At 31.7% G+C, this 16218-nt stretch overlaps 2 protein-coding genes across 3 annotated transcripts; both read right to left on the bottom strand.

The window, feature by feature from the left end:
- Window positions 1-269: 269 nt before the first annotated feature.
- LOC114405274 lies at window positions 270-2316 on the bottom strand. Of its 2 annotated transcripts, none has more exons than XM_028367880.1 (2): window positions 555-2316; window positions 270-467 (listed from the first exon to the last, which is right to left on the bottom strand). In XM_028367880.1, exons 1-2 carry the CDS (start codon window positions 702-704, stop codon window positions 339-341), a joined length of 279 nt encoding a protein of 92 aa, XP_028223681.1. In that variant the 5' UTR covers window positions 705-2316; the 3' UTR covers window positions 270-338. Both variants share the same exon structure in this region; 1 of them encodes a protein (XP_028223681.1).
- An 11105-nt stretch (window positions 2317-13421) lies between these two features.
- Window positions 13422-15308, bottom strand: LOC114416823 (transcription repressor OFP3-like). The gene has a single exon (XM_028381852.1). It carries the CDS (start codon window positions 15009-15011, stop codon window positions 13854-13856), a length of 1158 nt encoding a protein of 385 aa, XP_028237653.1. The 5' UTR covers window positions 15012-15308; the 3' UTR covers window positions 13422-13853.
- Between the last annotated feature and the right edge of the window lie 910 nt (window positions 15309-16218).

Genomic DNA, 16218 nt, shown 5'->3' with positions numbered 1-16218 from the left:
ATTGTCAAGTTTGACAACGATGTATCATACATGCGTAATTTATTTTTGCTGCACGAATTAATTTATTTCTTAACGCAACATTAATAGCTAATTGACGATAAAGGAATCACAAAAATTTATATCACATAATCATTAAAATTAAAAATTAACCAAATGAACCAAATAAATAAATTATCCACAAAATTAAAAATATTCCAAATAAATAACCAAATGTCACTGTCAAAAAATAAATGTACCAAATAAATAAATTATCCAAAAAATTATAAATCACATATACAAGGAAAAAATAAAACAACTTCAATGATCGTCTGTACACTGCCTACGCCTCGATCTATGACCTACAGTTGGTTGGGCAATGTAGCTTCTTGCGATGCCCACACATTTTTCAACAACAGTATATGCTTCTGTTCCTTGATCCTCAGATTCAGTAGCCTCTCCAACTTATCACCAATTGCTACAATGTCATCCTAGCAAGTGAAAAAAACAAACATAACAATTGTTAGTAATAAAATACTAAAGAAAACAACAAACACAAATACCAAAAAAAATATTACTATTGCATGTCGAACATGATGCACATCAACATCTGCCTCATTAGGTGCCGCTACTGCCATCAGTTGCTGATACATATCTGCTTCAACAAATTCCTCATATTGTTGAACCGGCGGCACTCTAGGAGGATCCCCTGGCTGTGCCAGACTCATGAATGAGTGTGAGATCAAGTAAAACCAATCAATGTAATCTAGCGAACCGTGGCCAGAAACTGCACATAATTGTCATACAGGTGTAATGTACTCACCAAACTGCATCCATCTATCATTAATTTTTTCAACAAAGAACAATGACGCAACAGGATGTGGCGGAATAGTTTGGATGTAGCCAAATTGTCCTACAACCCTCTCCGGTCGGTTAATGACTGTCAAGGGGCCCCATCTGAGATAGCCGTAAAATAATGAGATGACCTCAAATTCTCTAAATGAACAGTGGTCACCGTACAAAATCCAACACACCACGTCATGGGTCAGTCTATCCAAACGCCTACTATACGTGGAAACGGGCAGTGCCTTGTCAGAGGTCCATCAACATGCACACGGTCTCCTCTCATCATAATCCTCGGCAAGAACAGCAGAACCAATAGATGAAAAATACTTGTAGATCCAACATTAAATATATTTTGCAAGCATATTCATTAAAATACACGACAACATATAATATTCAACTTCAATGAAATTTTTTTTCGTAACATCTTAACTAACCTGTCACAGAGTGATATATCCTACAAGCTGTCTCACCGTGCTCTTGGACGCGTCATTTAAATTATCATACATTTGCACAAGTGCAACAACGCCCCAAAAGTAACCCCCACTCTGTGTCAAGTCACGCAGTGTATCCAAGAATATCACGTGCACGTGTGTGACACTCTTGTTAGCAAAGAGTGTGCATCCAAGAAGATGCAACAAATACGCTCGCGCTGCTATGATCCAATGACATGTCTCGATCTTTAGCTGATACACGTCTCGCAGCAGCGATAGTTGAACATAAGAGCCATGACACTGAATCGTCTCAGCTCTCGCCTCTGTAGCGTTGACCTCGAGTAATTCCACCAACATTTCAACAGCGTCATCGACATGAAGTAGCTCGAAGTTGTGGAACTCCCCTACAACAGATAGATGTAGCAATGACGCAACGTCATCCAAGGTGATAGTCACCTCTCCGACGGGCAAATGGAAACTACTAGTTTCCTTATGTCGGTGTTCCACAAAAGAAGACATTAGTCTCTGATCGCCCGTATCTAAGGAATAGGCGATCAAAGGACTTAGTCCACTGACCGCCACAAGGCCTTCAATATCTGGAGCAGGCCTCCCGTACTTAGCCATCTTCCTTCCATGGGAAGATAGCTTCAGCTCAAGACGTTCCTGCAAACAATAATATTGATGATGTAAAAAAATTATTAACTAGTAAACTACGTTCTTTATGTTTTTAAAAAATTACATACGTCTCCATTCCAGACTCCAAAGCAATGTGATTTTCAAAATCTGTGAGAATTAATGTGTCATGGGATCCTCCTGGAAAACCCTCAACATTAGTCACAGCTTCTTCAACCGGTGCTTCTGACTGCTCTTCGTTCAATTTCTCTGTGGCCGTAGGAGGATCCTCGACAACACGCTCTTGTTGTCGCTATCTACGGGCTGATGCAGTAGGCCTTCACCGCTGGGGGCATCATCGTCACTCCCGTCTCTCCTCCCCAAGACTTTTCCTATTGATCAGTCTAAAGCTCGACCAAGACCTCTAGTTCTAACTATTATCTGCATAATAATTATCATGCTTTTTATATTCAGTGAATATATTTTAATATTTGATTTCAATCATTTTTTATAACTTACAAATTTGTTATACAATTAAAATATTTCTTTCAATGTTTTGTATAATAAAAATATTTATAATTTTCAATTGAATTATTTTTATAACTAACAAATTTTAATTAATTTAAATATAGTCTTAGTTTTAAAAATCTTATCTAATCTAATCTTAGTCTTAATTTGGGAAATCTAATATAATCTTACTCTTAATGGGAAATCTAATCTAATCTAATCTAATACAATCTTATATTACCATACATAATTAAATTAAAAAACTAGCCAAATTATATAAAAAGGGAGACTAACATGTAAATCACTAAAAATTTAAAATTTCAATACATGATTAAATTTCACAAATGATTACAATACACTAAAAAATAATTGCACTAAATTTTTTTAAAAAAAATCACTAAAATAAAAAAATAAAAAAATAACTAAAAGAATTTTTGAAAAAATTGCAACAAAAAAAGTAAACATAATTATTTTTAATTAAAAAAAATAAAAATAACTACCATATGGATCATGGATCCGTATGATTCATACATATTGACAATACGTATGAATCATACGGATCACTGATCCATATGAAAATACCGCTAATTAAATTTTAATAAATATAACTAAAATAATTTTTTTATCATACATAACAGCTGCTAATTTTCTTTTCAAAAATAACTCAAAAAATTGCAAAAAAAAATAATTAAATATAATTATTTTTAATTAAAAAAATATCATACGGATCATTGATCCGTATGATAGTAACACAAATTAAGTTTTAATAAATAACTAAAATAATTTTTTTACAATACATAACAACTTTAAAAAAAATGCAACAAAAAATAATTTAAGCATACTTTTTAATTTAAAAAAAGAATACCATATGAATCGGTGATTCTTATGACAGTAATGAAAATTAAATTTCAATAAATAATTAAAATAATTTTTTACAATACATAACAACTTTTAACAGAAATTGCAACAAAAATAAATTAAACATAATTTTTAATTTTAAAAAAATACCAGTGATTCATATAGTTCATACGGATACGAATCACTGATCCGTATAGCAATAACGTTAATTAAATTTTAATAAATAATTAAAATTATTTTGTTTTACCATACATAACAGCTACTAATTTTTTTTAAAATAATTAACAAGAATTTGTAAAAAAATTGCAAAAAAAAAATTAAACATAATTATTTTTAATTTAAAAAAATTATAAAAATACCATACGAATCACTATGGCAATAACGCTAATTAAATTTTAATTAATAACTAAAATCATTTTTTTTACAATACATAACAACTATTAAAAAAAATTTAAAATTAACTCACAAGAATTTTAAAAAAAATTGTAACAAAAATAAAAATTTAAACATACTTTTTTAATTTAAAAAAAAATACCATACTGATCCGTATGGCAACAACACATTGTCAAATTTTTTTAATAATAACTTAAATAAATTTTACCAAAAATAAAAGAAAAAAATCAATTAACTTTAGAAAGAAAAAAAAAACCATACGGATTGGTAATCCATATGGGTCATACGTCCGTATGACCCATACGGATCCTCAATTCGTATGGGTTTTGTCGGCAACATGCCATTTTTTCCGGTAAAGCTTAAAAAAAACCAACACCAACACCAACAAACACCAAAAACCAATTACATAAAACAATACAATCATGCAACAACATCATAATAGCAAGAAATCATTGAACACTTCAACAAAAATAGCTTCAAAGGGAGGGGACCACTTACCTGGTACAAGATTAGCCAACGAACGAGAAGAAAAACTGAAGAAGTGAAGAAGACGAATGACCAACAACCACTAACAACAACAACCAGTACCACAGAGGAACAACCACCATCACTAACGGAAGAGCAGAAGATGAACAAACACCAACACCAACGGAAGAGCGGAAGATGAACAAGCACCAACACCAACGGTGACAGAAAGTAAAAGAAGTAAATGGTGAAGTGAAAGAAGCAGCCGTAGGAAGAGGAGATGAAGGTTTCGCACTGTACAGACACAGATGTAAAAGTATTTATATTATTAGGATGAAAAATATTTTTATCATTTCACCATAGATGTTGGATATCCCAATAAAAATACTGAGTACATACAGTAACACTCAATTTTTTATAGTACCTTGCATTGAGGGGAAGAAGAGAGAGAGCAATTTCTTCATAATCTTCCTATAAGATTACGGTGGGCGCATCTTAATTATTACCTAATCTGTAATAACTCAGTAAAACACCACACCGAACAAGAACGAAGGACACTATTATTGAAAAGATATTACTATTATCGACTAATTTCATTATTGATTGGACCCCTTCCACATAGCTAGATTCTATCACGAGGAATATATTATCAAGATGCTCTAGAATGGTACTGATGCGTCTGGATTTTGTCATAATAAATAGGTGACAGCAATTGACTGGTTTAATGAATTTAAGCTTAACAACGAAAATAATTAAAAAAAAATAGCCCAACATTAATCACAAGAGTAACATCTAACATAATAAATGCTCCGACTTTTCCTTTACACATCCCACTCATCATTCATTTAATATATAGCTAATGTGGGTATGAAAAAAAATCTTAGATATTCAATTTATGTGTATTTATAATTTTGGACAAAAATTAATTATTAATTTTAATGGAAATTATTTCATATTAATATCACGTGTAATCATTGGACAAATTCTTATTATATGTCATTATATGTTTGATCCTGCATCAACAATGTTGTTTTTACATCCAAGTATATGTGATTTATACGATTAAATGTGTTTCTAAACACACTAATAATCATTAAGATTTATTTATTCAAATGATGAAAATATATTTTTCTTTAAATAAAATTTTAAAAACACATTAGAGATTTTAAAAAAATCTATCCTACTTGATTTTACTTTTTTTTAGAAGATACTTCATTTTACTTAGTTAAGTCATTACATTCTAATATAGAAGATTAAAAAAAAAAACTTTCACTTAATCAATCATAAATTAATATATTGTTATGTTTCACTGGTTGTGATTCTTAATTTAATTAGTTTAATTTCTAAAATAACTTAATTGATCATTTATAATGATATTAATAATGATGAACATATTTTCTCCAATAATGCTTTCATGCAGATTTGATTTGGTTTGATCAGTTGAATCAATTCAAATGGGTCTGATGGTCTAATATGATTGATTTTGTTATTAAATCATTCATGCATGTGACATGAGATAACTCGACCAAATTTGATCAATTTTAAAGAATCTTGATGATCCGATCCGATTTTACAAACACAGATTAGGTTATACCACACAAAAAATAATCATGATGTTATTTTGATGTCTTATTTTTATCAATTATTATTTTAAATTTTTTAATATAAATAAATTTCTTAATCAAATAACATTAATTATACGATTATATAATAAATATATCATTTAAAATTTTTAATATATACTTAATTAAATCCAACTAATTACTTATCTACTAGTTTGAACCATTAATTCTCCGTGTCATTATTGGATCAATGATCAATCTGGTTTTTATAACACTGATTTCAGGTGACCATGTAATAATTTTTTTCTTTACAATATACCAAGTGAAATTTGATGTGACGTCCTTCTTCTGTCTGCTTCAAATTGTTTTGAACAGTCTCAAGGATCGTCATAGACTCATAGTTTAGGCTAGGGTTGTGAATGTTACTGAACTGGATACGACATTTACACATGGCAAAGATATTGACAGTGCTTTTGGCTACTGAATTCAGCAAAGTATGAATGAAGTGCCAAAAGGAAAGTACTATGCAGATTGGCTTTTCAAGCATGAATTATATACAGACTTATTTTTCGTTTAATATATACTTTTTTTTTAAAAAATATATTATAGTATTGATAAAGATTAAGTTACAGATTTTATCTAAATACTAAAATATCTTATAAATATTTAAACAATTATGAGAATACTTAAGATAGTTTTTATTTTATTTTAAACTAATCATGTAGAACCAAAAGCAATGCATAAACACATTATGTTTTATGTTTAAATTTAGTTTATATTTTAAAATAGACAATAATTATCATATTATTTTAACCATTACCCATTATTTTGTTTTGGGTTAAAAAGGAAAAATAGAATAAATAAATAAATATATATATATATATATATATATATATACTTTAATGAGAGTAAGAATAGATTCACAAGACAAAATTTAAGTCCAAATTAGCAAAAAATGAGTGTAGAAAATATCTCTTGGTTTAGTTTCATAAGAAACTAGAAAATCTATAACTTAAAAATAAAAATAATAAATACTTTCATGTTAAAAAATAAATAATAGAATAAAATCCTTAATTTTTAATTATTTTTTAACTAGTATTAAATATTCTTAGTATAATTTGTTCATTTCTTTTATAGGCCTGTCTCTTACCAGTTTTTGTACAGAATCATTTTTTCAAAAACGTATAATTAATTTTTTTAAAAAAATCATGAGTTTTTTTAAGAAATTCAAAATAATTAAAAACTGAAAAGAATTTAGAATTTTATTAAAATGGGAAACTAGTTTAAATAGATTCTCGTAAAATCATAGGTTCCTTTTACAATTTTTTTTATAATTATAAACAAACATAAATTAACTTTTACTTTTTTCCAATTTTCTAGTAAATATTTACTGATGTACTTTTATACTAAAATTAGTTCGTTTTAAACATGTAATGAACTAGACCTGTGTCTTTGTCTTTGTTCCTTTTTACTTTTGCAAGGAGTGTTTCAACTGGGGTAGCCACGTATTCAAATCAAACTAATAATCTGATGCATCGAAATCAACCCAAATTGAAAATTTCAGATTAACTCCAATCATTAGTTCAAATTGGATTAAAAATGAAATTTTGATTAGTTCAGTTTGTGTGTTGGATTTTGATTTTGAGAATTTAATCTAATCCAATCTATTCGATTACATAATTCTTTTGTTTTTTTTTTTATATTTTCATTAACCTTTAGAGTTTAAAGTTTTAACCCAACCCATTTTATGTTTTTCTTCTTTCACAGTCCGCACACATGGTCATGATTCATAGTTCATACTTCACACTTCATAACTTTTTGGTTTTTAAGTTTTTAGTATTTTAATAATAAATTTGACCACTATCCGAATCATTCTGGTTATAGTCGGATAGATTCAGTTCGAGTTAAAAACTCAACCTAGAAAAAAAATTCAATTTAAACCGAATAGATAAAAATAAGATGATTTTGAATAAAAAATTGTCATGATTTCAATCTAATCTAAACCAACTCATCCCGTATCATGCTATCTCATACGCATTCCTGAATCCCACCAACCGTAGGACTAGGGACCTATTCTCCTCCGGAGTAGGAAAGGCAAATGATAGACTCTTTCTTTTCCAGCTAGATTTACTCTACTCTCAAAAGTTGGAAATCCTTTTTACATAAGGGGTGAAAATCCTTACCACTCACGCAACTTAACTTTGTTCTTTCTCTTTCATTACATAATCCAAATTTCACTGTACCCCCGCACACCATGTTAATTTTTTGCACTAGCAGCCAGAGTCAAACTCATCCATATATGATTCAGCACACGATCTTTCCACTAGATCTCAACATCATTTTCAGTGCATGTGTTCTGGAGGGAGGGATCGGAATTTCATTCATGTGGGCATAGAAAATAATGAGGACCTTAATTTCATGCAGCATGAAACATTCATTTTTTCTTTGTCTTTTTTCTTTTGGCAACATTAACAGTATAAATTTATTTTTGTCCAAGATATATTTTTCGACAATCCTAATCGAATTAAGTAGGATTATATAACAATAAAATTATCTCTTATTTAACATAATTATATATCTCCAAGATTTTAAATTAAAATAATTTTATATCAATTGATATACGTATGATTATGGTTAACATTAGAAATTAACACTGAATAGTAGTAGTGCGCATTAAACCAGAAAGGGACACAGGCTACATGAAAGTCAGCTTATCCCTTTAATCACAGATACGCCTAGACATAAAATGACGTCTCTGATTCAGATTTCACAAGATTTGTGTCTCCTGCATGCACGTGCATCTTGCTACCTAGCCCTCCATTTATTTCATCACCATCAAGCTTTGTAGGAATTTGTTGTCACTTGGAACAAGTAACTTTTTCTATGATCTTTTTTCTTTCTTTTCTTTCTTTCCAGCAGATATGATAGTAACTTGTCCTTGTAGCTTAATGTACAGTATACCATGCATGTTGGTCAAAGTAGAATGTATTGAATCTCTTAAATTCGGTTGATGTCTCTTATTTAATTATTGGATAGAAGAATTTGAGATAGTGCCAGACTTATAAAAGCTTTAAATGATAGGAACAATATATATATATATATATATATATATATATATATATATATATATATATATATATATATATATATATATATATATATATATATATATATATATATATCTTATTTTATATGAGGAGAAAATTAGACAATAAATGTGAATTAATGTTTAAATTGACCTAATTTTTTTATAATAGACAATATATAGTATGAAAAATCTTTGAAGTTAGGTAGGGGTATGTACACCACATATCAATTAATGTAGGTCTGTACTAATTTTCAGAAGAAAAAAAAAGTATGGCTTATATATACAATTAATTAATTAAGGAAATACTTTGTTATATAATGTCTAGTTAGAAAGATTGAAGGAATAAATAAATTGTTATAATTCTCTTTTATTTAATTTAGAATTTAGATGAAAGAAGAAATAAGAGGGTGAAATCTTCTCCTTTCCTACATGTATATACTTTTCTTTTATATAAAAATAATAGTTTTAAATCCCTTTATTAATATTTATAATGATGTAATAATATATATTACTTTTATTTTTTTCTAACTTAACTTCAATTTATATATTTGATTTGTAGGGATAAAAAACATGTATTAGAAGATTTATAATAACTTACATAATTATTGTGGTGTCCTACAAACAAATTGAGGGTGACAACGTTTGGAACCACAGTCAGGTGAACCAAGGGAAACCTTCGAAAAAGAGTTACGGTGCACTAACTCATGACGTGGGCTTTGGCGCTAAATCCACAGTTCCCTCGTAAGCTATTTCACCCAACAGATTTGTTGTACTACAAGGAAATGAGGATGATCAAATGCAACCTATGGAGATGGGAAAATCAACCGACCAACCAATGGTGGGCCAGCAAGATATGATACCTGAGACATCCTTGGGTAACCATAATGCAACAACGTAGACTATAGTACCAAGTTTCTATTCCATGCACAACTGTTATTATGGACTTGTTTCGTAATTTTAATATTGTGGCATGGAACATCAGGGAGGCCTTGGGTAAGGCTTCAAGACGTCATGTTCAAGAGATAGTTAATTTGCACCATCCATCTATGTTTCTGGTTTTCGAGACCCATGGTCTTGTTTCCAAAGTAGAAACTTTTTGGAATAATTTGGGTTTCAATCCGTTGTTTATTCAAGAAGCAGTTGGCCATTCAAGTGGCATTTGGGTACTATCTTCAGTAATTGATATTACTTGTTCTTTACTTTATTCTATGAGCCAAACAATCACGTTCTCCATCAACAATAGAACTGTCACTTGGTATTGTACAACTATCTATGGGTCTCCTGCGGCTAGCATTTGAAAGTAGTTTTGGGAACACCTTGGGGATATGCGACAACAGATTAGTAGTCCTTGGATGCTAATTGGAGATTTTAATGAAATTATAAGCCCCTCAGGTGTCTCTGGTGGATCCTACATTGTCCCTCGTGCTTGTCTTATGGCTGATATGATGAGTGAGTGCGGATTATGGACATGGATACAGTTGGGGGATGGTTTACTTGGAGGAAGAATACTCAAAATGATGGACATGTTCGGAAAAAACTTGATAGATTTCTTGTTGATTTTAACTGGCGGCTCATGTTACCATTGCCTTAGGGCACTAGTTAAGGAATTATAAGAGGAAAGATATTATTGGAAATCATATGGGAACACAATTGTTGATATTTGATATTTGTGTTGTATTGATATGGAATCTTTACAATTTGGAAGGTGCATTTGTATCCCGAGTGTTGGATTTTTTGTATTTTAATGCCTATTTGAGTTTTTTATGATATTTGTCAACACTGATATGTGACCTGAATGAGGTCAACATGCTTGCCTTTTGAGAGAATCAATAAGGAATTGTGTCCAATTATGCCTCTCTTAGTTTGTACAGCAAAATCATAGTCCGCTACCATCATATGTTGAATTTGACTTATTGAATCTTCCTTTTCTACAGTTGAAAGTGTAAGCTTGGAGTCAATGTTATTTTGGCAGTGTCACATACTGTCAGCAAGGTTGCTGCTATAGTGAAGAAAATTCCTCTGTACAAGGTATGCGAGGTTTCATTCGGGGTTTTCTTGCTAGCTATGTTGTTGTTACGAAGTAAGCATGTATGATGGTGACCCATCCTTGCTACATATTTGGGGACATTTCTAATATAATGAAACTCTTTCATCCACTTTCTTATATCGATCAAAATGGAATTCATAGGTTAATTGACTACGTGAGAAAGTAAGAAACTTAAACTTCTTATTTCATTTTTTTTAGTGTTGGCAATACCCTCTCATGAAGATTTGTTTCTTTGTCCAAATCTATAAACATGTTTTTTATATTTTTGCTTCTTTTCAATATCAAATTTTGCTTCCACCTATGATTTTGTTGCCTGACAAAGGGACCTTGAAGTAAAGGGATTTCATTTTCTGTTTCCCTTTTTTCATGCAATGCGGACCTTGAGTGCCTCTCTTAAGTATGGAATTTTATTTTAATTAAGACGAATGCAAACTTCAATTATCCTTAAAAACTGAGCAATTCACATGCATAGAGAAGATAATTATCTGTAAGAAGTACTTCTGCCTTTGGTTACCAAAAATTAAGTGATTTTGGCTTCATTTGAGTTACTAACAATAGTCCCAACTACATGCTGTTACAGTCCCTTAACAGCCCTGCCTTGTCACTATTTTCCTTACTATATGACCAGTATTGCATCTATTAAGTACTTTTTTTTATAAAATATATTACAAATCCTTATGTGATATGTGTGACCAAAGGAGTAAGTCTATTTTTTAATTGTGCCTGGGCTGAATAGGTTTGGTGGGGATGTACATTTCAGGAGACAATGCTATCAAATGAGGTGAAGGACCATTTTCAGGAGTTCAAGGGATTGGCTCTTAATACTGTGAAGGTGGAGCCAAAGGCCTTTTGATGAATTGGTCATTTAGTAAGGGCTTACCATGATGAGGATGACATTGTTTATAACTGTGGCCAGCTCTTTCCTCTACCTCCTTATCCCAGAGAGGTATGTAAACCAATGTATTTATAGGAGGAAACTTGTGTCTTTTAGAGAAATAGTGATACGCTTTGTATCTGTATGCAGGCAGATTCAGGACAACACTTGAAAAGGACCCAAGTAACATGGGGACAACTTAGGATTGATTCTTTTAGACACAAAATGTTGGCGTTGTGGACGCAGCTTCACCAACAACAAACGTGGCTTGACGGTGATGGGCATCGACATACTTCCTGTGCCCGATGCAAATGAAACCTCAGCTGGCGAAGAGTTTAGATATATTTATAAAATATTGAATGGTTGAGATTAGAGAAGGCCAACTGCTTTAGCCGGTTTCTTTTTTTTATGCACACTGTTTACACGAACCCGAGAAACACTGGATCATTAAACGGTTTTCCTTACAACTCTCCTCCCACCATTCTGTTTTCGTAACCCCTCGAAGAACCCCTCTAACTCCGCAGCACAATAGATCCAGAATTTAGAGAAAAATCAAATAAATTAAAAGTCAATCTTGCTTGAAGGAATTGTGGTGAAACAGCAGGAGGTGAAGGTGTGAATGGAAAATGGTGGTGGTGGGGTTCTGCTTTTCAAATTGTTGTATTTAATTTTCAGTTTAATTTTTTCAAAATTAAAAAAATAGTTTTAAAATTTATATTCTAATTAGTTTTTAAAAAGAAAAAAATTCTAATTGTACAGATTTTACTATTCCACAAATACAGATTAAAAAAACACAGATTTTACCATTTTTAAATTTATTTTTATTTTATTTTTAAATAATTTTTTTTATTTTTTCTTCCAGTAAAATACCTGTTATCACAGGTCATTTTATTCCCCACATGTGAGGAAGGAAGCTCACGGCTCTTAAAAAAAATAATTTATAGTATAAAAAATTACACTACGTGTAAAAATTATACTATAATTTATTTCTTATAAAAAGGATGTATTCAGTAAAAATAAACTTTACTGTAAAGAAACCATTATCCACCATCTAACTTGCCATATTTTATGCAACATTTCTTTAGTAATGTTGTAACACACTTTCTCCCTAGCGGTTTGACAAGAGCATTCTACCGTGGACTACACAAGTCCTTGAAAATATTTTCATCACGACTCACGAGAGACTCTGGGAAGTATGTTACCATTCTCCTGTCCCACTTGCACCAGGTTCTGTACGGTCAAATCTTTTTTTTTTTTCTCTCATATGAGAAAGAAGCCTTTTGTTGCTTAAACACTGTGTTTAGATATAAGATTAAAAATGTTTTTGAGAGTTTTTTTATTGATTTTTTTATATTTTTAGTAAATAAACTCTCCAAAACAGTTGAGATTTATTTCCAAACAGATCTTCTTTCTAGAAAGGATATGATTTCCTTTCTTGTATGGCGATCCGAAGTAATTCCTCCATCCAAATAACGATCGTTTATCTGATACGTTGATATGTATATATCATATTACTGTCATTAAGGTGATAGAAACTATAATAATAATAAAAAACATTTAGACTATAAATGAAAATAATTTAATTTAATCATATTTATAAGAATTAAGAATTAAGCTGAAGTCATCCTTGACGAGGCACAGCGTTTGTAAAGGCTGAGTTGTAAAGGAACTGGCAGTTGCATCTCGTTGTTTTTCACGTTTAAGCAAATATAACCAATTAAAAATTACCAAATCCAATAAAACTTTGAGTCAAACTCCAACAGAGAAAAAGGAAAAACACTGTTCATACGCTGTTCATGTCTCTTGTGAACTTGTTCCTATCCGCCACAGAACATGTCTGGAATGGATAAAAAACACACACACACCACCATTGCGCAACTTATCCTCTTTCAAATTCACCTGCCTACTATAAATTGTTATCAAACCTTGCTACTTGATAGTCCAACGTGATTCAACCTTCACCCTTATCCTATCACACACTCTCAAACTTTACATTTTGTTACTTCAGCTATCTTTTTAATAAACGGTATGTGGCAGTGATTTTTGGTAGCATCAAGGTTTTTGGACTTTTGATTATTTTATGATGACTTAATTTATCTGCAATTTCTCACCATATCAATGACTCTGACAAAACTGCAACCGCGATTGCAATTTGAACAGACATAGTGTAACTTAAAATCTTTAGAATTTATTACTACCTTGGTTGAGTCAAATCAAACCAAATTTGCTTGAACACCTTGATGATGAGGTCATGATACTCATCTGAATTAAGAGAAAGGTAGCAAGCAAGTAGATCTTCCAAGTCCTTGGATGCCCTTATGTTGTTCTCCACAATCATCTCCATCATGGACTCCATGAAATCCTTCTGTGGGTTAAAGGATGACTTCACAACCGCAAAGCTATCGGAGAGGCTTCTCCGGGAGCCAGAACTCGCTGTCGACGACACGCTTTTCCGGCCCCTCCGGCCAGCAATTCTCGGCGAGTGGATCCTCAACCTCCCCCCGGGAGAACTCAGAGATAGCCTCTTCAAAGAACCACTATTCCTCTGTTCCTTCATTTCAGAGTCTTGTTCCTTCACAATTCTCACCTTCAAGGACCCTTGTTTGAGTTCTCTCTTCTTTAGCAACTTGGATGGCTTGGTTATGATTGGAGGAAGCTCAAGTTCTGAGAAGGTGTCATCATAGCCATTGTTGTTGGTGTTGTAATTGTAGTAGCCATCAAGCTTGTTATCTTTTCTTGCTATGAAGTTTTTGTCCACGTCTATGATGGTGTCGTTGTTGGTGGTGGTGTTTATGTTTGTGTTAAGCCTGCAAGAGGCACAAGAGGTGGTGGACAAGGACACCATTTCATCGAATGATGAAGAACATGGAAGAAGAATACGGTCTGTTCTGATTTCTGGGGATTGTGACTCGGGAGAGGTGTCAAATGGGGATGAGGAAGAGTGTTCTTGTGGTGAATGTGAATCTGATTTGGTCCACACTGATTCAAGGGTGGTGCGGCAGCTACAACCTGAGGAGACAAGTTTTGGGGTTCTCGGTGTTCTTCTTTTGGTTCTTAGTTTGGTTGATTTTCTAGGAGAAGAAATGATTTTTGGGGTGTTTGAGGGTGAGGTTTTGAGGTCTCTTGTGAAGTAATAGGACTTTCTAGAGATATTGTTGTTGTATTGTTGGTGGGGTTGGTTTGGTTTTGATGAATGTGTGGTTGAAGGGGGTGAAGTTTGCTTCTTTTTCCTAGAGGGCGTGGTGCTATGCTTTCTTGAATCTCTTCCTCTACCCATGTCCCTCATGTCCCTCAGCTTGTAAAACCAAGCATTTGGAATCATATCTGATAACTTAAACCTGTGATTCCCCATCCTCTCTCTCTCACTATGTGTGTGTGTTTCTTTGTGTTTGTGAAGGTATTGAATGGTTTATGGTTTCTAGTTCTCTCTAGTGTGGGGATGAGACATTAGATAACTCTACCGGTGACTGTTTTGGCACTCTTTGTTTGTAGGATAATAAATAGAGAGGGGTATTTGGAATTGGTGGAGAGGGGGTTGGGGCCACAGGAGAAGAAAAAGTTGGCATAAAGGCAAATAGAGTGGGGTAGATACGCTGAATGTCATTGTGGGATTGTGACACTAATTAAGGCCTAAACCAAACACAATGTGGTGTTCTCTTATAAAATAATAGCGGCCCAAATATTCATTAACTATTCGAGCTCTATTTATTAATTACTGGTTTGTTTAATTAAATAAATAGATCTGATTTTGAAATTAAGGATTGTGAATATCATTTATATATATATATATATATATATATATATATATATATGATTTGTTTATGAAAATAATTTTATCTCTTAATTAAAAAACGTTAAAATTAATTATTTAGTCATTTTTTTTAATTTCACTTATCACATATTAAGATCAGTTTACTATCAGTAGATAATTATCTAATATTAAAATAATTATCAAATATTATATAGATAAATTTAAAAATTTATTTAATAAAAATATCATAAAAGAAAAATAATTAAATTATAAATAAGTTAAACAAGCTAAACTAAAGCCTAATATTTCTTAATAAGTTAAATCTAAATTTTCTATTAGACTTGATTAAATAAATGAGTCAAAATTGAGCTATCAATTTTTTTTCACAAACTAAGTCCAAGCTTCAAGAGTTTAGCTTGACTCATTTATACCCGACTAATGTGCGTGACTCATATTCTCAAGGGTGAGATTATCACGTGTAAAAGACTCATGCTTGAACGAAAGATTGGTGGAGTACAAGTCTGAGATGATCAATGAGTCTCACATCTGACAAAAATAAAAAAAATTAAGTATCATATAAACTAAAAGAAGACTCACAATCTTAAAACCTTATTAACTTCACTAGTTGCTCATGACTCATTAGGATAATATGTATTGTTTTTCTTTTTTGTTTTGGTCTTTTAGCAAGCACCCTTCCACGTAGACAACTTGCTTGCAGAAATTTTGTGCTTTCTGGTCTTTAGGCAGCATCCTTCTCCACGTTTCTCATTGCAAAACTACAATGAGCCCACAATAAACGTGGCCCATC

This window comes from Glycine soja, chromosome 1 (assembly GCF_004193775.1).
Source record: "Glycine soja cultivar W05 chromosome 1, ASM419377v2, whole genome shotgun sequence".
In the NCBI taxonomy this organism is placed as follows: Eukaryota; Viridiplantae; Streptophyta; class Magnoliopsida; order Fabales; family Fabaceae; genus Glycine; species Glycine soja.
Note: the sequence above shows the minus strand (reverse complement) of the source record. Positions and strands in the feature narration are given on the sequence as shown.

Excerpts from the sequence above, each read along its gene's own strand:
- LOC114405274 (XM_028367880.1), bottom strand. The coding sequence starts at position 704 with ATGAGTCTGGCACAGCCAGGGGATCCTCCTAGAGTGCCGCCGGTTCAA. Across the intron at positions 468-554 it reads ATCATGTTCGACATGCAATA|GATGACATTGTAGCAATTGG; the intron begins GTAATATTTTTT and ends TTCACTTGCTAG.
- LOC114416823 (XM_028381852.1), bottom strand. The coding sequence starts at position 15,011 with ATGGGGAATCACAGGTTTAAGTTATCAGATATGATTCCAAATGCTTGG.